Source organism: Ptiloglossa arizonensis, chromosome 10 (assembly GCF_051014685.1).
Source record: "Ptiloglossa arizonensis isolate GNS036 chromosome 10, iyPtiAriz1_principal, whole genome shotgun sequence".
NCBI lineage: Eukaryota > Metazoa > Arthropoda > Insecta > Hymenoptera > Colletidae > Ptiloglossa > Ptiloglossa arizonensis.
The window spans coordinates 17,106,564-17,129,368 of NC_135057.1; the positions used below are offsets into that span (position 1 = coordinate 17,106,564).

The 22,805-nt window shown below is 27.7% G+C and overlaps 5 protein-coding genes and 2 long non-coding RNA genes across 20 annotated transcripts; 3 read left to right on the plus strand and 4 right to left on the minus strand.

Annotated features, from left to right (window-relative positions):
* The first annotated feature begins 730 nt into the window (after positions 1-730).
* Positions 731-6,270, plus strand: Mfap1 (Microfibril-associated protein 1). Of its 2 annotated transcripts, XM_076322293.1 has the most exons (6): positions 731-1,033; positions 4,093-4,285; positions 4,385-4,444; positions 4,742-5,418; positions 5,494-5,663; positions 5,723-6,270. In XM_076322293.1, the coding sequence occupies exons 3-6, from the start codon at positions 4,396-4,398 to the stop codon at positions 6,156-6,158; spliced, it is 1,332 nt and encodes a 443-aa protein (XP_076178408.1). In that variant the 5' UTR covers positions 731-1,033; positions 4,093-4,285; positions 4,385-4,395; the 3' UTR covers positions 6,159-6,270. The 2 variants fall into 2 exon arrangements, with proteins under 2 accessions (XP_076178408.1, XP_076178407.1); XM_076322292.1 differs by having other exon boundaries at positions 4,093-4,444; positions 5,723-6,269.
* Fkbp39 (FK506-binding protein 39kD) lies at positions 1,827-4,098 on the minus strand. Of its 4 annotated transcripts, none has more exons than XM_076322294.1 (5): positions 4,006-4,098; positions 3,791-3,828; positions 3,519-3,608; positions 2,191-3,163; positions 1,827-2,081 (listed from the first exon to the last, which is right to left on the minus strand). In XM_076322294.1, the coding sequence occupies exons 2-5, from the start codon at positions 3,798-3,800 to the stop codon at positions 2,000-2,002; spliced, it is 1,155 nt and encodes a 384-aa protein (XP_076178409.1). In that variant the 5' UTR covers positions 3,801-3,828; positions 4,006-4,098; the 3' UTR covers positions 1,827-1,999. The 4 variants fall into 4 exon arrangements, with proteins under 4 accessions (XP_076178409.1, XP_076178411.1, XP_076178412.1 ...); XM_076322296.1 differs by having other exon boundaries at positions 3,976-4,022; XM_076322297.1 differs by lacking the exon at positions 4,006-4,098 and adding an exon at positions 3,962-4,005.
* On the minus strand, positions 6,255-14,953 carry Dcr-2 (Endoribonuclease Dcr-2). Of its 6 annotated transcripts, none has more exons than XM_076322285.1 (26): positions 14,670-14,953; positions 14,073-14,234; positions 13,684-13,861; positions 13,332-13,571; positions 12,885-13,176; positions 12,690-12,766; positions 12,494-12,597; positions 12,192-12,330; positions 11,984-12,114; positions 11,621-11,861; positions 11,274-11,528; positions 10,871-11,140; positions 10,581-10,757; positions 10,309-10,513; positions 9,815-10,136; positions 9,383-9,741; positions 9,112-9,257; positions 8,831-8,947; positions 8,459-8,758; positions 8,026-8,241; positions 7,722-7,919; positions 7,522-7,603; positions 7,202-7,422; positions 6,919-7,090; positions 6,775-6,850; positions 6,255-6,705 (listed from the first exon to the last, which is right to left on the minus strand). In XM_076322285.1, the coding sequence occupies exons 2-26, from the start codon at positions 14,228-14,230 to the stop codon at positions 6,546-6,548; spliced, it is 4,836 nt and encodes a 1,611-aa protein (XP_076178400.1). In that variant the 5' UTR covers positions 14,231-14,234; positions 14,670-14,953; the 3' UTR covers positions 6,255-6,545. The 6 variants fall into 6 exon arrangements, with proteins under 6 accessions (XP_076178400.1, XP_076178398.1, XP_076178397.1 ...); XM_076322283.1 differs by having other exon boundaries at positions 14,852-14,905; XM_076322282.1 differs by lacking the exon at positions 14,670-14,953 and adding an exon at positions 14,545-14,644.
* On the plus strand, positions 13,539-15,890 carry Uqcr-6.4 (Ubiquinol-cytochrome c reductase 6.4 kDa subunit). Of its 4 annotated transcripts, none has more exons than XM_076322303.1 (4): positions 13,539-13,557; positions 15,194-15,250; positions 15,339-15,391; positions 15,622-15,890. In XM_076322303.1, the coding sequence occupies exons 3-4, from the start codon at positions 15,351-15,353 to the stop codon at positions 15,734-15,736; spliced, it is 156 nt and encodes a 51-aa protein (XP_076178418.1). In that variant the 5' UTR covers positions 13,539-13,557; positions 15,194-15,250; positions 15,339-15,350; the 3' UTR covers positions 15,737-15,890. The 4 variants fall into 4 exon arrangements, with proteins under 4 accessions (XP_076178418.1, XP_076178416.1, XP_076178417.1 ...); XM_076322301.1 differs by lacking the exon at positions 13,539-13,557 and adding an exon at positions 14,909-15,023 and having other exon boundaries at positions 15,099-15,250; XM_076322302.1 differs by lacking the exon at positions 13,539-13,557 and having other exon boundaries at positions 15,080-15,250.
* On the minus strand, positions 15,787-16,799 carry LOC143152319 (uncharacterized). Of its 2 annotated transcripts, none has more exons than XR_012993551.1 (3): positions 16,675-16,799; positions 16,072-16,167; positions 15,787-15,999 (listed from the first exon to the last, which is right to left on the minus strand). It is a non-coding gene; the product is annotated as an uncharacterized LOC143152319 (long non-coding RNA). The 2 variants fall into 2 exon arrangements; XR_012993550.1 differs by lacking the exon at positions 16,675-16,799 and adding an exon at positions 16,365-16,631.
* LOC143152321 (uncharacterized) lies at positions 16,481-17,716 on the plus strand. The gene is made up of 2 exons (XR_012993552.1): positions 16,481-16,847; positions 17,504-17,716. It is a non-coding gene; the product is annotated as an uncharacterized LOC143152321 (long non-coding RNA).
* Positions 17,288-22,728, minus strand: LOC143152314 (uncharacterized). Its single transcript, XM_076322288.1, has 10 exons — positions 22,332-22,728; positions 20,836-22,257; positions 20,400-20,761; positions 19,945-20,298; positions 19,597-19,867; positions 19,106-19,524; positions 18,810-19,028; positions 18,216-18,691; positions 18,033-18,144; positions 17,288-17,921 (listed from the first exon to the last, which is right to left on the minus strand). The coding sequence occupies exons 1-10, from the start codon at positions 22,345-22,347 to the stop codon at positions 17,766-17,768; spliced, it is 3,807 nt and encodes a 1,268-aa protein (XP_076178403.1). The 5' UTR covers positions 22,348-22,728; the 3' UTR covers positions 17,288-17,765.
* Between the last annotated feature and the right edge of the window lie 77 nt (positions 22,729-22,805).

Here is a 22,805-nt window from a genome sequence, read left to right on the forward strand (position 1 = left end):
ACAAACATACTTGGGGTAAAAACTATTGGTCGCTCGAAATCACCTAGCTAATCGTAAATTCTGTTGTGCACGATTCCCAAATTTGCGTCACGCCAATTCACTTCTTCATTTAAGAAAAAGAGAACGCGCCCCTGCGGATTTGTATTTTTGCCTTTTAAATACAACAGGCGAAGCGAAAAAATGAAAGATGAAATGACGGTTTAGTGAAGTGTATAATAGCCTAGATAGCAGCCTAGTAACCTCAGGCGATCAATATTTTCTGCCCTAAGTATAATTTTATCGTTCGGTTAAAACGCTCTCGTGACGACTATGATTGTAAAAACACTGACTGACACACTCTTGCTTTATGCATTTCTCAGTACCTTATATCATTAAGTAAATTAACAGGAGTTAAATCCTGTTAGCAATATGTGGCTGTGACCATGTTCTTATGTACGAATATTAATATACGACATATACCCTGATCAAATCATGCCAAACACTAATTGCATAAAAATCACACGATTCAAAAATCGAATAAATAAAAGAGACACACTTTCGAGATTTTTATAAAATTTAGTAAACTGGTTTCATTTCAAATAGCGTGCTCGTAAATACGTTTTTTGCCCTCTATTTAATTTCATTTGAAATTATCTTTCTTCTAAAATCTTGTTAATTGTATCATTAATAATTGAAAATTGAAGAAAAGTCTCGTCCCGAGTATGCCATACTATATTTTGAACTGCGTAATTCATGATCTGCGCATGCTTACAGAAACGTGGCATACGGTGAAACGTATGACACTAAGTAAAATTTGATAAACGGTCAAAATTACAGCAAAGAACGGTAAATTCAAGATATAACTTTTCATTAACTTAATTATCATTTTATTTTGTTTAGAGTATTGAAGCAAACCGATTTAAAATTAAAGGTTCAATCTACACTATTTGTTTCCAAATTTAGACATACAGGTTATATCTTCATTTGCTTCGTCTCACTCCATATTCGGATGTTGAACAATAATAATACAAATAATACATTCCTCCGAACTAAGGTAAGATTCCAATTTTTCCTATGTGAATAAATTAACAATAATTTGTACAAATTGCAATGCATACCTTTTTAGAGTTTCTAATAAGCCATCCTAAGATGGTATGTGTTCCATGCATAATTATACCCGTACTACTCATTATATGGAGATTTCTGATACAGCCAATGTTGTTAAATTGGTGGCAATTTAGAAGTAAACAACAAGAGATAAAAACAGATGAACAACCTCCAGAATTGATAAAAGAATGCACAAATGGGATATGTAAATTATCGTGGAAGAAGAATTGAGATAATAAAAGAGCATATTTAAAATTGTTAAAATAGAATATAACAAGGATTAGTTATTTTAAATACTGTTTTCATAAATTTAACATATATAATAATATTAAAACTTGTATTGCTAAATTTCTTTAAAAGTATAATAAAGTTAGTCATTTGTGTTTGCTTTATATAAATTAATTATTGTTGAGAGTCAGTTAGAGCAACATAGATTATCGTTTATAAATGAAAAAGGTATTTCATGTTTAGACATATATGCATAAAATGGTTTTCTTTATTTAAAAATTTCAATACTTTTACCTCAACGCATTTAAAGACGAAAAATTGTATATTGTATAATGTACATGAAGTGTGTTGTTCTTTGTCTTAAACAAAACACAAAAAATTAATTTTATTGAATATTTGTAACTTTGTTGAACCTGTTTTCATTTCTTATATTTTATAATGTACGTAGAAGAAACTTCCAATCGTAATTGTTAAATGATTAAAAGAGACTAAATTATTCTACTATGTGTAACTTCATTTGTAAATGCTATTTATTAATTCAACACTTAATAAATGATCTCAGGGTTTCCAGGAATTTTGTGTACCCTTGCATGGACAATAGAAAAAGAATGTTTCGTTCATTGTTTCAAAATACATTACATATCACTTAACAAATACTCGAGAGTCAGTAAAATATTCTTAACCTTTAATAAACATTCCTAAGTTCAACTTCAAACACAAGTGTATTATTGCCAGGAACAGTTGTTGATAAACCCCTTGCTCCATACCTACAACAAATATGTTATTTGTAAGAAATGATATATTTATAATATATAACAAGAAATCGATAATAATATACTTAAGATTTCAGTTTGTAAATTAAATAATGATACGTACGCCATAGCTGGTGGTATTGTTATACGCCGTTTTCCTCCAACTTTCATTCCTACAATGCCAACATCCCATCCTTTTATCACTTCACCTTTTCCAAGTTTAAATTTGAAACCTTCTCCTTGTGTTGTAGAGTCAAACTTTTTCCCATTCTTTAAACGACCTACATAATATACAGACACGAACTTTCCAGCCTTTGCAGCCATGCCGTTACCTACTTTTAATTCCTCTACATGCACTCCTCCTTCTATTACCCTTTTTTTCTGATCATTTTGAACATTTTGTTCATTCAAATGTTGTTGGTCTCCTTTACTTTTTTGTTGTTTATTTTTCTGTTCATATTTTGCTTCTTTCCCATTTAATAATTTTTTCTTTTGTTGTTGTTGTTGTTGCTGCTGCTGCTGTTGTTGTTGTTGTTGTTGCTGCTGCTGCTGCTGCTGCTGCTGCTTCTTCTTCTTCTTCTTTTTATCCTTTTGTTGAGGCTTTACCACCTTTTCTTCTTCATCTTCCTCTCCGTCTTCTTCTTCATCACACTCATCTTCTTCACTATCCTCTTCTTCAACTTCATTTAATATTATTTCATCTTCATCCCCCTCTGATTCATCTGTATCGCTTTCTTCATTAATACCATCTAACTCTATATCTTCATCGTCTGAGGATTCTGCTTCAAGTTCTTGTTTGGGACGCTTGATACTTTTTTCATTCTTCAAAGAATCCAGAGCTTTCCGCTTAGATTGTTTATCAATGAGTTGCGGTGCTTCTTCATCATCTTCCTCTAATTCATCCAAATCCAGATCTTCGTCAGGCATAAGATAACCAGTTAAATGTACATGACCCTGACCATTACATATAAATGCTATTTCAGTTCCCTCTTGGAAGTTCAAATCAAGTGGTACCTGCCATGTTGCACTCCTCTTTAAGCTACAAAGCAAGTAATTTCTATTGTCGTAGCATAGCATTACTTGTACCAAATTGTCATCTGTAATGAATCATATTTTACTCGTAATAATAAAATAAAATAAACGTAAAAAGAACATCATGATATCCAACAGTTTTAATTCATTTTTGACCCAATAAATTAAATATTATAAGAATTAAAAAGAGTGCAAAATATAAGTTCCAAACAAAACAAAATAAAGGTTAATAGTATGTACAAACCTTATGAGTTTTAATTTTTCAAATCTATTGTCTGTTTATAGTTCTATTCAATTTAATATTCAAACAATACTTTGTATGTCATTACAATAAGTTCAATGTGTTCAAATAATTACCGTTTTTCGCATAGAAATTAAAGTATCAAATTATATTGAAAATAACGTAAAACTAAATTTTACCGGCTGTGGTGAGATCTAAACTCGCCATTGACACGTGGAATGACTTTTCAACGATCTGCGTGTACCGCTTGTTTGGTTCTATTATCAAACCTGGAAAAAAAGATTACAAACTTAATATGTTTGCATGATACAGCTTCAGCATAGTTTTATGTTTTTGAAAAGTGCGATCATTTCTCGCGACCACATGGCGACGCCATTCTGAAACAATTCCTTGCCGGCAAATTTTGGATAACCGATAATACAAAATTTTGTTTGTACTGGTTTTTACATACCCCAAAACATCTTGGCTGATATAATTACTTGACTTCCGCTTGAATAAAATAAAAATATTAACAATTAACGTCTTAATGCATGTGAAACTAAAATATATATGTACACATGTATATGATATATATCTATATGTAAGATATATGTATATATACACGCACACACAACATACACACACGAAGTTTTGTACAATGAACTATATAAATCAGGTACTCCTTACGGTCTCGCGCCAACTCGCCGACAACTAGTCTATCGTACAGTACCGCCGCCTAAAACTCGATTTCTATCATGAATTATTTTTTCACAGATTCAAAGCCATATTCTATGTCAACGATGGCACCTAGCAGCTTCCAGTATCACCGCCAGAGGACTACGAATAGCAATAGATTCTCGCAACTTAACAGCAGCACCTGTTAAAGTTCTCTAATGTTAAGTGATTGGACCTCTGGTACTAAGTGTATATTTCTTGATGTAAATTGGTGGACTAGTGTTGGTTGAAAGTATACCACATTTCACAAACTTTTGTATTGTTCTTTCAAGAACTATATTATAAATCATAAAAATGATGATGGATTACTTTGTTACAAATAATTCTTTAGCACCAGCACCTATGGGAATTCAAAGTACAGCAGGCGCTGTACCAGTAAAAAATGATAAAGGTTAATAATCAAATGTCAACTTTTCAATTCATATTTTGTATTTAGTATCAAAATTAATTATGGTAGTAATTGTTTTCCGTAAAAAATATTTCAGTTTCAAAAATATTTAATATTTAATTCATAAATATGTTTCAAGAACTATTTTTCTGATAAAGTACTGATGACAATAAATAACAAACGTTATAATTATTAATTTATGACGTTAAATAATTGATAATGTATAAACATGATGCAGAGTTATTATTTAAATGTTTATCTAATGTTCAAGTTTTCAATCAAAATTATTTTTTAATGCAGGAGAACTATCCATGAAAAAAGTAAAGGTACATCGTTATGTCTCTGGCAAACGTCCAGATTATGCACCAGCTGCTAGCTCAGAAGAAGAATCTGAAGAAGAAGACTTCTTAGAACGACGTGTACATAAAGGTTATGAGGAGAATGAAATTCCTATAGATGCTCCTATACAATCACAAGTGAGGATTCGCGATGAAGATGATCCACGTATAAGAAGGTTAACACGACTGGAAAGACAAAAAGAATCTAATACAGAAATTCGTGTAGAAAGACATAGGCATATCCATGAACCAGAATTAATAGAAGTTGAACCAGAAAGAACTCGCGAAAGAATCAAATTAGAAAGTTCAGATTCTTCTGAAGATGAAGAATTGTCAGATTCTGAAATTGAAAGAAGACGCGAAGCATTAAAGCAGCGGGTTTTGTCAAAGAAAGAAAACGAAGAGGAATTGATTCATGGTGAAGAAGATGAAAGATCAGGCGATAGTTCAGAAGAAAGCTCTGAATATGAAGAATATACTGATTCAGAAGAAGAAACTGGACCAAGATTAAAACCAGTTTTTGTACGTAAAAAGGATAGGATCACAGTAATGGAAAAAGAAAAAGAAGCAATGAAACAAAAACAGGCAGAAATTGAAGCCAAAAAGCTGTCCGAAGAAAGGAAAAGGCAAACTTTACGGGTAAATCATTAAATAAATGAAAAAAAAAAAAAAAAGGTAATTCCCAATAAATTGCTAACATTATTTATTGTTCAGATGGTAGAAGAGGCAATACGGAAGGAAACACAAGTTGGTAAAAGTAACAATGAACATGAAGGAAAACTTGAAGATGTTTGTACAGATGATGAAAATGATGAAATAGAATACGAAGCTTGGAAATTGCGAGAGCTGAAACGAATAAAACGTGATCGCGAAGAGAGAGAACAGTATGTGTTGTTAAAAATGATAATACTTGTATGTGTTGCTAAACAATTGTATTTTTCAGGCTCGAAAAAGAACGTCTTGAAATTGAACGTATACGTAATATGACAGAGGAAGAGCGAAGACAAGAAGCTCGCTTGAATCCAAAGATTATTACAAACAAAGCAGCTAAAGGAAAATATAAGTTTTTGCAAAAATACTATCATCGTGGAGCTTTCTATTTAGATAAAGAAGATAATATATTTAAACGAGATTTTTCTGGTGCAACTCTAGAGGATCATTTTGACAAGACAATTTTACCAAAAGTTATGCAAGTAAAGAATTTTGGACGTAGTGGCAGAACTAAATATACTCACTTAGTTGATCAAGACACTACTCAATTTGATTCACCTTGGATCTCGGAAACGGCACAAAATCTAAAATTTCATAATAATCAAGCAGCGGGAATGAAACAAGTATTTGACCGACCATCATTAAAAAAGCGAAAAAATGAGAATTAATCATAATAGACTATAAAATAAATCTGTTTTATAGTAGACATTGTAATTATTCATTATAAAAATAAATGTAAAAGAATATAAATTATACAATTCAAATACTAATAATTTCTAATTAATTTTATTAATTACATATATGCATTCACAGTAGAACCTTGATAGTTGGAGAAAAACAGTGGTACAGATTTCAGCAAGTATTAAAATTTAGGTAATCATCAAGATAACGAGTTTAATAAGGAGTTCCGCTACTTAAGGCTTCTATATGATTTCTCATAAAATCGTCAGTATCTTATCCACGATCCACATTCATCTCACATGAACATAAAATTGTTCTGCATATTCAATTATCATCTGCAGATTAAAACTCTTATTTTTAATATTTTAATTATTTTAAGTTTTATGCAACAAACTTTTCAATGCTTGTTTTGCAGCAGCACATTTGGCTTGCTTTTTATTTGTACCAAACCCATGAAAAAGCTTTACCTTTCCATTAATGATTACTTTCAAAGGTACCATAACGGTACTCCCGTTTTCAACTACAGTAGATTTTCTAAAAAAAAGAAAGTATTTAACGAGTAACAAATTTTATAAAATAATGATAAGAACAAAATATACTTACAAAAATTGTGGTTGTGCACCTTGAATTTCATACAATACACGAATTGGTTGCTTTGGGATATTTGTACTAAATTCGTCTAAATACAAATTAAATATTACTATTAAAGTACTTTAAAATTTTATACTTATTTGTGCAGATACTTACTAATTTCTTTATGCATAAAAGAATAAATTAGTTCCCAAACTTTTGTAAGACTTTTACCACAATCCAAATATATTGCTCCAATTGTTGATTCATATAAATCTCCTAAAACTTTAGGAACATCTACATACTCAGCCATATTACATTCATCTTCTTCCAATAAGATCCATAAAAGCTGCAAATATAAAATACATTGTACATAGATATAAGAATATGTAAAATATATATTTTGTCTTTACAATGGAAAATACATTACACTTTACATTTTTTTAATAACATAAAGTACCTCGTCGTTCACTGCATGATTTCTTTCCTCTTGAAATCTAACAAAGCGATGTATAGAATCGTTTAAATGTGGAGCATAAGCTAATAATGCAGTATGCAAACCATAACGTACAGCCAAACACGCAAATGTAATATTATTCACAAGAGCAGATCTTAGATCTGTCAGAAGACCAGGATTCAAATTTCCACAGTTTTCATAAATATAACATGTAATTAAAAAATCTAAAATAAAAGAAAACTTCTAATTAAATATATATTGTTCAAATAATCTTTAAATAAATGTTAGGAAATATTAATCCAAATTTCTAAACATTCTCTTACCAAGAATAGCATCACCAAGAAATTCTAATCTTTGATAACATTCGGTTATATTATTTGGTGTATATGAAGGGTGTGTGAAAGCCTAAAAATTTTATATAAACTTGAAATTTGTACATTATAATTAAATAATAGATACAATGTGTTATACAGTTTTATACAAAATAACCTACCAAACATAAAATGATAAAATATTACATTACCTGCAACAAAAATGCTCGATTTTGAAACTTGTAACCAATCTTTGTTTCTATATCGGAGGCCCAAGGCATAAAATAGTTCACATTTTCCTCACAAATTACATTCGTCGAATTATCAAATAACAAGGTATCAATATTAACTTCCTTTGGCAACATTTTAAACCACTTTAATAAAGTCGCAGCACCTTTAATACCCATACTCTGTTAAAATGCAGATATGTAAAAAAATGTGCCCATACAAATATATTCATTACTTAAATTCTTTATACAAAAGAAGCAAAGTCAAGCGTTATTTTGTTATCCTTACTGTAAGATAGACACCAATCAATGCTTCCACACAATCAGCTACTGTTTTGTCAGAAACAGTTTGTACTCCTAGATAGTGTTCAATACCGGTTTGTGATTTTGCTGTTTCCCAATCCAACACCTTTGCTTGCATTACAGATTTTGTAGCTTCACTTATACAACCAGAACATTGTTCCTCTTCTGGTATTTGAATTTCATATAAGACATTTGGTGATACCTGACATAAAAAATCATACAACTGTATGTTTTATTTGCAAGAAAATATTTCATATAATTACATAATTTTGTATTTCGTGACATTAATTTTTAAGTATTGTGTCAGAAATACTGAGGAATTCTAAAATACAAATTAAAATATTTCCTTACAAAAATATTACTAAGTTTACTATTAATTAATTTATTTTATTTATATTTAAAATATAAAAATAACGAACCTCTGCAGCTAACAACAGTTCTTGAAATGGTCTAAATGTTGTATAAGCTGGAGCAATAAAATTACTAAATGGTATAAAATCATCAACCTTCATAGATCCTGGAATGTGTTTATTATTCCCACAATAGTAAAGATTACGGTTTCCAATCATTTTCCCTTTCAATGTCGTTAAACGACCTTCGTTATAATGTGGAAAATTATCATATAAAAAGACAGTTGTAATAAATTTCAGATATGAATCTCCTAAAGTCTCAAGTCGTTCCAGATTAAATACATCATGTCCTAATTTGGTTGTCAAAGCCTACAATAAATTTATATTTCTGTAAAATAATGCTGCAGCTACAGTTTACAAAAATAAATAGAATATACTTACATACATAATCTGAACAGGACTTGGACCATTGCATGAATCTTTTAACGACAACATTTTCAAACAAGGTACTGATGTTGATGAAACAGCATTATTTATGAAAGTACTTTTTTTATTAATCTACAAGAAACTGTGCTTTGTAAATTATTTACGTAACTATAAATTAAATCTATTAATACCACATTCATGTTTTTTTCAAATTTACTATAATTCTATTGGTTGTTAAATTAAAACTTCTTCATTATTGTTAATTTATACTAGAGTAATATATCTAATACAATTACCGATACTCCGACAGCAGTTTCATTAATCGGTATACTCATAAATTGACAGTAGTGTTCAATCTGAATCATTTGAACTTCTTCAATATTCCTATCCATATTTGGCGGTTCTTGATCTTCCGTCCAAGGATATGCTTCTGTATTGAGAACTATAAAAAAGAATTATTTTTCTTAATTTCAACAATAAAGTTTGTAAATGAAAAATAGTACAAGAAAGTAGGTATAAGTTACAATTTTGAGTAAATATATTATTTTTCAAAAGTAAAATGTGTACCATCTATTTCTGGACCATTTAATACTGGTTCTGGTTGTAAATTTTCAATATTTTCATCCGTAGAAACTTCTATCAAAGATTCAAATGATTCTTCTGTTTCTTCATCCGTAATTTTTAGTGGCAGCCACTTACTATCACTTAGTTCGAATCCTAAACCAGATTCTACAGCAATAAGAAGTCTAAGATCTTCTGCAATTAAAAATTGCGAAACTCTATGTAGAATGGATGGTAACATTGTTGTTTTAAGCCAATATAAAGCTGGAAATTTAATTTTAGTGCATAATTCTGGTACTAGATGCTCTTTTAAATCTTTAAGCACCTCTGCTCGGTTTCGCCTCTTCAACTCAGACTGCATGCTTCTACATTGAAAAAGCAAAAACATAATAAAGAATGTAAGTTTATCCAAGTTATACTTTGAAATCTGTATTTTACCTAGGCTTTATACAATTAATTTTTCTTGATACAGTTTTCACTTCCAACATTGGTTGTTTTAAATCATTTATTACCAAACCATGTTTTTGTTTATAATAATGAGCATATGAAAAGAAATTATCAGTTGGGAAACTGGAACTTGGTGTAAGATCTTCACAAACTTGTGTAACTATGTATACATTTGGAGATCCTCTGTAGTTGGGTATAACTAGTGCTAATTCGTAATCACTATTCTCAAGATGAAAAGGGACTGGTGGTGGTATTCGTTCTATACATTGATATTCCTTCAAGATATCCCAATTTATTTCCCAATTTTCATTAACTGAAAAATTAAATTTTTCTGTTAAAGTACATATTAATATTTGATGAAAAAATGTACTACTCTTAAAAGTAGATATCTATTTGAAATTTATATTATAATATTGTAGTTTATATTATAAGAAAAAGTTTTATTTTTATATTATTTACATTTAACACTATAAAATACAATTTACCTGGTACAATTAAAAAGCAATTATCATAATTGTAATTATCAAATACCATAAAAGATTTTATAACTGGAACAACTTGGCTAAATAGCAAATGGTGAAAAACTTTTATATATTTGATTTGCTCTTTAGTTAAAAATATTTTCGCATAGTTTACATTAACAGTAACGTGTAATTCTCCAACATCCATAAAAATTGGAAAAGATGGTATCTGTAAAAAGAAAATTAAACTACCATATATTCCTTTTTAAAAATATAAAAGTAACCTTAATTTTTACCTTTGGCATTTGTTTTGTAGAAAGTATTCCAAAACTAGCATTATTAGATAGCAAATTATAAAATACTAAATGTCGGTTATCATCATGTGGTGCTGAATATGTTGGTACGGCATGAAAAATATGAAGATATATTTGCTTATCTGGTAGAGGATATGCACCATATAAAGCTGTTGGAAACTGGAAATAATATTTAAATTACATATACACAAGTACATGTAATATTATAGAAATAATTTTCACATCTACCTAAATTTTAAATAAAATTGTAATAAATTTGTAGTATACTTTACATTTAATTTATGAAGTCGCTTTTTCTTATATGTCCCAATCAATGCAGATTCTGATTTATTTTCATCTATCCAATTTGGGAATAAATCATCCGTATTACTAATAGCAGAATCCATTGTATTTGGCACGAATCTGTCAGATAATTCGCCAATTTTGTGCAACTCTATACATGTTTTCATAGCAACAGATCTTTTTGCAATAGAAATAGATCTCATAGAATCTCCAAAAATTTCAGTTTTCAGTGGTGATATAGTAGGTAATTTAAGAGAAATCTAAAAGCATTTTAATAACAAAACTATGATCACAGTGAATAAAAGTTATTATGCACAATATGTCAAATATTGATTAAGTATCATATGCATAAGTAAGTAACTAAGAGACAACATTTTTTAATGTTTCTAATACCTGGTATAATGATTTTCCTAATACATTGCTCGGAATTGTATGTAATTTCCAAATTGGTGTTAACTGCACAAATTTACATTGGTATAATGAAGCACAATATTTATTTACTATACTAATTGCTGAATGCTCTGTTAGAGTATATTTCACTTTATTTTCATCTATGACAATATACGGCTTTATATTATGTACATATAATTCTTTTTTTATTTCATTTTCTGTTGGTTCTATACGATTCATACTTTTACCTAATAACAACTATTTAAAAAGTGTTAGTAAACATCTGTTTATAAAGGATAAGTCGAATTAAAATGAAAAAAGAAAAAAGAAGTAAATATAAAAAAGAGTACTTTTTGTAAGTATAATTCTGTTAATTTAAAATTTTTATATCGTTGTAAATAATCTGTGTCATTTCTTGGAATCAATAATATGTATTGACTACTAGAGTACCGTGCTCTTCCTTTGCTTTGTATGTATGATCTAATATCCATTGGCAAATTAAATCTTATAACCAATGTACATTTTGGTATATCTATACCTTCATCTATACAATCTGTTGCAATCATACAATTTGACAAACCATTTCTAAACCTAAATAAATTTTCATGAAAATTGCATTTATCTTAATCAGTCATAAATAAATATTTATAATTCATTTTCATTCTGTACTTAGTAAATTAGCTCTAAAACGAATAAAATGAACAGTATCGTACCTATGTAAAGCTTCTTTATTCCATTTTGATAAACATAACGATTCTCTAGAATATTCGAAAGCAGTCGATGAAAAACCGACCGCAAACTCAGGTCGTAAAAATTTGAATTCTTCATTGCATACAGATTGATTCTAAACAAATAACAAACATGAAAAACTTATAGATGAGTAATTTAATACAAATTATCAATACAAAATCTAATTTTCACCTTTAATATATGATATAATACTTTTACTGTAAATCGTCGTTGTACAAATATAAGGCAACAAAATTTTGAAGAAGTTTCTTTATTATTGTTGAAGTCTTTTAACACTGCAAAGAGTTTTTGAACTCTATCACATGTGTAGCTGTAATTTAATATTATTCTTTAAGTCATCTAATATCACTTAATATCACAAGATGATTCAAAAACATAATTAACATGTAAATGTAACTATAAAAATGATGTTTAAATTATTAATGAATCAAGGATTACATCGATCAGAATAAATTAAATTAAAATTGACCAACTTGTAAATTTTGTTCACTTCTGTACTTTCTTCCATTTCATCTTCCAACAATTTTCTAAATTTAGTAAATTCTGAAATTAGATACTCCAAAACGTACATAGTTTCCTAAACATAATACAATACATTTTGAACAATACTATAATGAAATGTGAAAATCTAATGAAATATATTTTTATTTATTCTACTCTTTTACTTACCACGTCATTTGAATATTTTTTCATACATTCTAATTGAATTAAGTGAAGTAAAAGAGATTTAGATACTCCATATAGTCCTACATTAAAAAGAAAATTTAGCAAAAAACAAAAAAAAATATATATATATCATATATTATATGCATCTGTTTGTGAAGATATTATCAGATTCTTTTTTAATAAATCTTATTCCTGTACCAGTGAGCATAAAATGTTCTTGAATATCCTGTAACATACAGATCAGTTTTTTAATTTTACTTCTTGGCTGCAATTCTTTACTTGATTCAGTGGAGTTTAAGTCACTTTTTAAAATTATATGTTTCAACATTTCGTTTATTTCATCAATGGTACGGATTATATCTCTCCCAAGATTAGGTATAATATATTCATTATATTTAATAACTACTTCTCTTGGAGATGCACAATAATCTTCAATTTCTACTCTTGACATTACTGTAATTATTTTTGCCTGAAACGTTACCTCCAAATTCTGTAATAAAACGTAAATGTCACATTAAATCCAACAAAGTGTAACATTTTCCTTTTCTTATTTTCATATTAATCAATACCAGAAGTAATATTAGTTAATCACTATGCAGTAATGAAAATATATAAACGGTATATAAAAACATAATTTAGATTTACCTGGATAACTTTTTCTATATTATCACATTTTGTGTTTGCATTTAATAATGTGGCTGATAGACCTAAAATTCTCGGCTGTTGCTCTTTTGGCAAATATTCAAATAGTTTCATAATTTGTCTCATTGGATGTTCATTCACTCCTCTGTGACATTCATCAAAAATGATCAAATTTATTTTGTTTAAAAGTAGATAGCTTCCATTAATTCCATCTACCAAAACTTGCGGTGTAAGTATTAATACCTGCAACGTCATATTATTTTTAAAATAATTCAATTCAATGAATAATCTATATAATGATAATTTAATCAATTACACATAAATTAAATATTATTAACACAATACTTTTTAATACCTGATGTTTTTCTAACTGTTCCATCCATATTGCATCATTCCAAAAATCAACTCCTGTATTACTATTAATCATTGCACATGACAATCCAGTTAATCTTGATATATATTCACATTGTTGCAAGACTAAGGGTATTGTATTAGCTACAAATACAGTATGTTTTCCACCTTCACTGTAAGGTCTAATTATAAAATAAAATTTATAATGTATACAATTGAATAAACGCATGTATTTTTAAATGAAAATAAAACTTTAATAATATGCAATTTATTCAATTAAACATGTTTTATTTGCAAAAAAAGTTTTTTATTTATTAATTTGACTACCATTAATGATATTACAAGTTTTACTTATGAGAGAATTTATATAAATGTGTAATTGGTGACTAATACCTTCGTATATCTGCACTTAATTCTTTTATAAGCATAACAGCGATAAAAGTTTTCCCAGCACCCGTTGGTAAATAAATAATACTATTTTGTTTAGTTGCAATTTCATATAAATCAATTTGATATGCTCTTGCAGTGAATTCATTTATGTCAACTTCCATAATCCTAAACAAAGATGTTGTATTTATAGGCTAGAGAGATACATGATTATATTATATTTACAAAATACAATAACATAAAAAATATACAAACATAACCTATCACAAATATAAATAAATTTGTTAAGAAAATTTGTAACATTTATACTTTATAATTATACTTTAAATCTCTAAAACGTATGCGCGTATTCAATTAAAAACACACGTTAAAACATACACTGAATATATATTTATATATACGATAGTTATTATCTTATCAATACAATATCAATTGGTTACTCAAAACCAAATTAAATTTTTCTCGTTACTACACATACATACAAGCTGCACATACAACTGAATTCAGCATTTTGAACTATGTAATTTGAAGTCCAAACAAATTCAAGCGGTCAAAAAAGAATGCGAATATGAATCTTTTCTATTGCACAGATCATTTTTGTACCTTAAAATAATTTAATGAACTTCTTGAATACTTATACAAATGGTAATTTGAATCTCCAATGGACGCGCTCGATCTCTTAGAGGGAAATCGAATTTTCCATACTAAAATACGCCGGATACGAAGCTGTGCGAGCACAGACTTTATCAAAAGTTTCTCTATTAAAGGAAGGAAAAACCATTTACTCTAAGCTTCGTATCATCTAACGACGAGATAGTCGGACAGGATCGCAGTATTGATCACCACTCTATTCGGAGTTGATTGTGATTCACATCAGTCCGTAATTGTATAGAATGAATACAGTTACAAGTTTTTGAAATATTCTATTTTTAAACACTTCTAAAGTGAATTAATCGTGTAATTATTAAAAGAAGCAATACGTAATTAATAACAAATTCAAAGTATAAAGAAATTAAAGTTTTATTTTTTTAGAAATAAACTTTTGGGCGTATTCGCAATGTTAGCGATAGCGATTTGAACATTTTCATTGCAGATGATAATAGAAGAGTTCTTTCTCATATTATTAGATCATTGCTTAAACATCAGTACTGATCAGTATTGTACAGAAGAAGAAGGTATCATACGTATGTAATTTTTGAATCTATGTTATATTTAAAGATCTGGATTTAAAGAGTAATTCAAAATATTCATTAGAGTATTAAATTATTACAGACTAATAGTAAAATGCGATTAGGAAAGAAACACTTCGAAATTGCTACGAAATGGTAAATATTAATACTTTTCTTCAAAAGATATTATATATTAAATATATATACGTACTACTGAAATATTTCTTAATGTATTTTATGTTTAATTAAATTTAATCACCGAATTAATCGGTTACAATAAATGAATACTCTTACATATTTATGTCTTAAGTATATACTTTTTGGAAAGAGACTTGTAACCCAAAATGTAACTACGGACTTTATACATGTACATTTTCATTAATCAGGCTACCGTCTGCAATGGTTTATGGAGGAACAGCAGGCTTGGCATTGGTTTATTTCACCGATTGGAGAGTAGTAGTTGATAATATACCATTTTACAGAGGAAAATTTAAGGAATAAATTATTAGATGTATCCATGATGTTAGATTACATAATAAATTATAATAGTGTATACTTATCTGTTATATCATTTATTAAATCAAGATACATATACCAATCAATGATGGTATGTTACATTTTAATGAGTATACATTAAAAAATCTAATAAACATTCCATGTTTGTTTTTGCTTATTCAGTTTTTTTATAGTTTTCATAAATTATGTCTGTATACATTTCAATTTCTTTTCTCTTATTCCATGCAAAATATTTATTTTTGTAGACCCTGTTAATAAAATGTTAGTGTTTATTTTTCAGTACTGTTCATTATTTCAATAATGTAGTAAATTATATTTACCTGCAACATTGAATAAATATCCCAAAACATGTTACGCCTACACAAAATTTTACTTTGTATGGTATCTTCATTTTAACTTCTTTCGTCGTATAGTTTCTTTAAAATACAATATTTATTCAAATTTATTGAATCAATGCAATTTTTTTAAGCTTTTAATAATATTCTGTATTAATCTTTATATATTAAAAGTACTTATGGAGGATTAATGACAAAAGTATTAGTATCTTTTGATACATGTCTTTAATATTTTTTTAATATTATTAGATAATTATTATTGGTATAAAAAAACTTACTTCCTTTAAGTTATTATTAAGATTGTTCCTCTGATGGTAAAGCTTTAAAGGTTCAGACCACACAAAATAACCACTAATAAATCCTAATGTAATAGTCAAATAAATCAAACCTTTTTGTCTGGGAAACATAGTATATTATAACTTGAATCACCGTTGGACTACAGTATATTTCCTTTAACTAGCGAAAAATTATATACCAACTACGTAAATTCAGACAATATCTTTAGTGCTGTGCCAGAGAGAGGGAGAGAGAGAAAAATAGGGATTTCTTAGTGAAGACAAATGGAGGAAAGAGTCATATGTGACTTACAAATGCCAGTTAGCCAGACTTGTATTAGACGATGAAATGGATCCAAACAGAACTACGTATTATACAAATGGAAGAAAATTTTACCGGATATAGGATACTAGTTGATACGTCGGTTTGACAAGCTTTATACGAAGTTTCATCTTCATATGGAATGAATATATTATAGTCGTAAAGTACGTGTGAAACGCCAATTAATATAACGTTATATCTAAGAAAAATGTGTAGTCAATGTAAATCCGCATTTATTTTTTAATCGCTACAAGTAAAATTGGATATAGAATGTAATAATTGAAATTAAGTTTGAACGTAATTAGGGCAGAACAAAAAATTTATGTTTCATACGGAATTTACTAGTTAGATTCATCAATAAGAATGACCTTTCATATTTTTCTTTTAAACATAATAACATTTCGATGTGGAAGAATTCTACTTTTCGTAAAAATTTAGTGTTAGTAGAAACTGTATTACTAGTAAATTCTACTAACAATTAGTTGATGTACTGCTTAATGATAAGTTCAAAAAATATTAAGTAAAACTCCGACTATAGATGAGTTCATCATAAATGAGAAACCGCTATCATGAACATAATTAGGTAACTAAAAAACGTTTTTATTTTGTAATCAAATTTTAAGACGGATAACACTACTTAAAATCTAAAGTAATATTCTTAAATATATGTTTTTACATATAACTCTACAATTGATACTCTCTTAATTTAAAATATATTTAGAAAGATTTTCTACACAAATCTTCTAATATAATAGTAGATCAATTTCTCTTCATAAGTTTTTTTTATTTACTATATAAAACTGAAGGTTGACATTTTTAGAAATAATTACGAGCGACGGTACTTGGATTGGCAACTTTGATAGAAAAAACAAGAAAACAAAGAGTCGGAATAATCCTGCGAGGAAGTAATGCGTGCGTGCGATAAAAACAATTAATGTATTCGCTCGTATAAAAAGCAATTTAATGTATTCTAGTTCTTTTTTCATTTATATAATAAATATACCTATATTGATTTATTTTGTTTCATAAAAAGTATATTGTGCTTTATTTAACAACAAAAACAAGTGTGTTTTGATTATTAGTTATATCTTCCCATAAAATTTATAGAATTTGTTAAATACATCTAGCTGGGTCTTAAAAATCTCTTGCATTGAAATTGGTAGTGTTCGAGATAGCAAAGCAATCCCATGTTGATCACATATACTAATTAACAGATTTATACACTTTTGTAGAGACACCTAAAACAAAAAGTTCAATAATAAAATATACTACAACTTCAAATGTATATTCATACTTATTTTATTTCAAAACTAAAAATATTGTATAAAATGAAGTATCTGAAACATTACCTTAACACAAGTTGCTATTGAATCTTCTGAAAACAATTCTAACAAATCTGCTATTAGATATGGACTTAGTCGAATCATATCTTTTTTTAATTTTACTAAGGAACTCATAAACCTGTATACAAAATAAAGCAAATAAAATTACATTTATACTTTTATATAATAAATAAAACACTGATGACTCACTTCTCTGCATCAAATGCAAGACATTTGAACATGTGATCTTCAGATTTATTAATTATAGCTTTGGAATTATGTACAACAATATTTAATATACGTTTATATAATACCAGCAATATAGGTAGTCTGTCTGTGACTAAACCTGTTCTCATTTTTAATAGTGTGTTACATAATATCAATGCATCATTACACGTCATTATTGTTGTTTCTTGCAATGATTTTAGAGTAAGAAATATAGTCATATCAATCACATGACCAGACAGATATAAATGTTTAGTGACAAGAATGCTTTGAATTAATTTTAATAAACTTGGCCAAAGTTTATTTGAAATACTTATGATTTGTATTGTTTGTATTAATTTATCAATTGCTGATAAACGTAATTTATTTCGATTGCTGGACATATTTAGTTTTAGTATAGCATTCCATATAATACAAATATTTTTCAAGTTATTTTCTTGTACATTCGAAATAATTTTTACCTGTAATGAATCAACATGATAAATTTATTTATTATTAATAATTATTGTAAACAATATTATAATAAGTATTTCTAGGTATAGGTGCAATTTTATTTTAAAACTTATTACAGATACATACCATATGGCTATGTAAGTACTCAAGAAATTCATGAAATTCTTGTGGTTCACTCGATTCTAATAAAGGTAAAAGTACATCTGTACATGGAAACTTCAATAGAGCATTCCATATACTTTTTACAATTTGGTTTGTCACTTGAAATATTTTTCGATTACGAAAAACAACAACTGTTAATTGTAAACCATCTTTTAACAACTTATTGTTTTTATCAGCATCATTCTGTTAACAAAATATACATTTATATTATAAATGTAATGATTTTAGACAGTATACTTCATCAGCTACATTATATTCACCAGAAATATATCATAAAGTATTAGCTCTACTACATTTTTTAGTTTTTCATCAATATTTTCATTACTAATACTCATTTTCAATATTATACTTAATATTTTCACATCATCCGTTTCCGTAATATTTGACGGCAACGTTTTAATTATGATTTTACTTAATTTTTTTTCTGCTTTTCTAACTATTGCCTTTTGATCAATATTTAATTTTGGTTTAACATGTTCCATACATTCTAATAAAAAATATAGGTTTTTCTTAGTATGTATAGAAGACTTTATAAGCGTTTTTAACATTGTATATGATAAACTGTTTTTAAAAAAGAGTTCCATGGCTTTCTGAACATTTCTATTTTGTGGTAATTGACCTAATAGTAAAGAGGGTTCTATATATTGAAACATATTGAGACCTGGCATTTCGAGGAGATCTGAAAATGATAAACTTTTTTATACATTGATAAACTTAAATTATTCTTTTTCTATACAAAAGGAAAGAGTACCTGAAAATATTATGTTGCATAAGGAAATTATTTCATCATTTTGGTCACATTCTTTCCTAAGAGCAAATACAATCATAAATGTTACTGATCTTATATTAGTATTTAGGAACATTAAAGGTATATGAAGTAATATTTCTAAGTGCACTTTTATTTTACATAATGATGCACTATCTATTTGTTTCCATTTATCTTTCAAAAACTCTTCTTTCATAGACATTAATATTTCATTTATTTCTTGGTTTTCAACACTTGTATCTTCAAGTAGAGTTTTCTTAGGAATAGAGAATGAATATTGCATAAATAATATTATATGTAATATTTAATTATTAATCAAGTATTTAAACTTACTGTAACATAATGTTCACATATTGATTTTGTTACTCCTTCCGTTGTCAAGTATGTAATTTGTGTAATAACACAGCTTAAAAAAGATATTATGAATTTCTTGTTTCCTTGTAGACTATCTTTACGTAATACTTTTATCCATTCACAAAAATTATCCACACTAGAAGTTATATCTGTCAATAATAAATATGTCACTTTTGACAAATCTTTATTAGTCAAAAGTGATATCACTTCTGTATCAAGTTTCAATATAGAGGGCCAAGAGTATTCTAAGCCACCTATCAAACAATTAAGTTTAATGAAAGATTCATTTATTGTATTTTTGGACATTTTAATTCTTTGTAAAATAAGTTTATTCTGAAAATTATATAATAATGAACCTAACTGAAATAAGTAATTAAGTTTACCAGAAATGTTATTTTGATAAAGTAAATAATAATAACATTTTACTAACATACCATGCTAGTTTTACAACTGTCTTTCCCAAAATTTGTAATTCTCTGAATCAGTTGCTGCCACTGAACTTCTGATACTGGAAATCTTAAGTCTCGTGTAGCAGCTTTTGGCACATAATATTTCAATGCTTTCTGTATTTCGTTCCATGAAAATATTGCACTTAATAATATTGTATTAATTTTCTTATTGTAATTCAAATGCAAAATTTTATCTGTTAGAAGTGATAAAATATTTCCTAAATCATCAAGAGCATTTATAAATTTTTTATGAGAAGTTAATGTTTCCGTATATTCATAAATGGATAAACCATCTAAAAGTGTAACAAGTAATTCAACAGTTGCTTGCATAATTGAAATATTTTTACCTGTAATAAATTACAAATATTTTAAATAAGAATTAATAATATTAGTTACATTGTTTTATAATTATTTTCCTCACAAGTGTCATTTGATTGTAGTACTTCCATGCAATCATTTTCTAAATGATATATCAATGTCCTTAACATAGATAGTCCTTGCAAAATTGTAATATTATTTACTGATTTTAGAAACATGTTTTTAAATTCTTGTGGAAAAAACATATTAGGGGTTATATTTGAAACCTGATGTAATGAATGTTTTAAAGCTATTAATATTGCAGAAACTAATTTTTCTTCTTGCCTCAAGTGTACATTGGCATTTTGAATGGCAATCATTAAATTTGTATACTCTAATGTTGGATTTCCAACAAATATTTTTCTCAGTATATCTTGCATTCTTTTCTCAATAATGAGAGGATTAAAATAACAAAATTGTGATAGAAGATCATAATCTACATTACTCATGCTTTCACTTAATAAAATACTGTCTATTGTATTCTGACAATACTCAAATAATGTGACACCATGTATTTTATTGTTAAAGTCAAATGTTACATCATTCATATTTTTCAATAGAGAATTCAAAATTTGTTTTCCATGTATTCCAGCACATTCTACTAATTCTCGCAATATTAAATCCAATACAGTACTGTTTGACTTAAAAACACCTGTTGCAACACGAAAAATGAAAACAAATGTCATTAAATTACTCTGAAGATTTTTCATTTTTGCATTTTCAGTCAAAGCAGATAATAAATCTGCAAACTGGTGTGTATTTTCATGTTCTAAAAACATTTCATTCAAACAAACATCTTTTCTCCCAAATATTAATTGCTGAACACATTTATGGGCTACTATTCTCAACTTATTTGTATTATTGGTACATTTATGATCAATTATAGTACACAAAGAATATAAAATATCATGTATAAATGTATTCTTTAAGGTATCTCTCGTAGTAAAAGCTGAATTAAAAATTTGTAATATACTTTCTAGAATATTAATTATCATGTTGTATGTTATCAGTATGAGTTCACTATTTTTGTTAATTAATGTTATATCTATTCCTTCTGATGACTGTTCTTCCATGTTAAATGTATGTTTATAAAGTTTTAGTACATAATCCAATAAAGACTTTATTAAAAGTCCTAAATCTTTTGGTTCATTAATGAAATATTGTTGCATTCCATCATTAGAAACCAATAATTGACAGCATTCAGAAATATTATCGGGTACATTTTCTAAATCTTCACGTAATTTTGCAATAAGCATATTAGTCAATAATTTTTTTACATCGACCTTAACATCCAGACGTGTTGTTTTTAAACAATTTTTTAATGAGATCCAAGCATTTTTGTCTTTGGAACATGTTTTACAGAGCCATTGTAGAGTAAGATCTTCTTTGCATACTATTGGTATATCAACAGTACAGAAAACATTTTCTGCTAATTTCAAACGTTTAGGTAAAGGTTCTTCATCTGAATTCAGGCGTTTCAGTAATTCTGTTAAATATCCATACGTGTATTACTATTTATTATAGTTTTTGAAGGTTATAAATAATCACGTGTTTACTCACCCACTGATAGAGCCATTTTAAATATTTCTAAATTTTAATTTATTTAATGCATTACTTATATATTTATAATGTAAGAATTTTCGTCCGTATATTGGTATAAACGTGATATTATAAACAAGGTACAGGATAGATTTATTCTTAGTATCACATGAAAGTAGTGTCACTATATAGGTTACATAGTGATGGTAGAATTTTCTCCATTGCTATAAACTAATGCAAGAGCTGCATATTGTAAGATCAGTATCGCAGCTCTAGCGAATCAAAAAAGAAGAAAAGTGCGATGTTTTCTCCCCCTTCTCAAAGATCTGGAGTCCAATTTGTAGTCAAACCCACAGATGACTTGAATAGTCCTAACCTCGACTATTGTTTACATTTCGTTTATTTTTAAAGGGCTGTCTTACAATTCAAAAGGATGTGAAAAAAAATATTTAATGTAAAAAGATATAAATAACTTAAACATTTTTATCAGCTGGT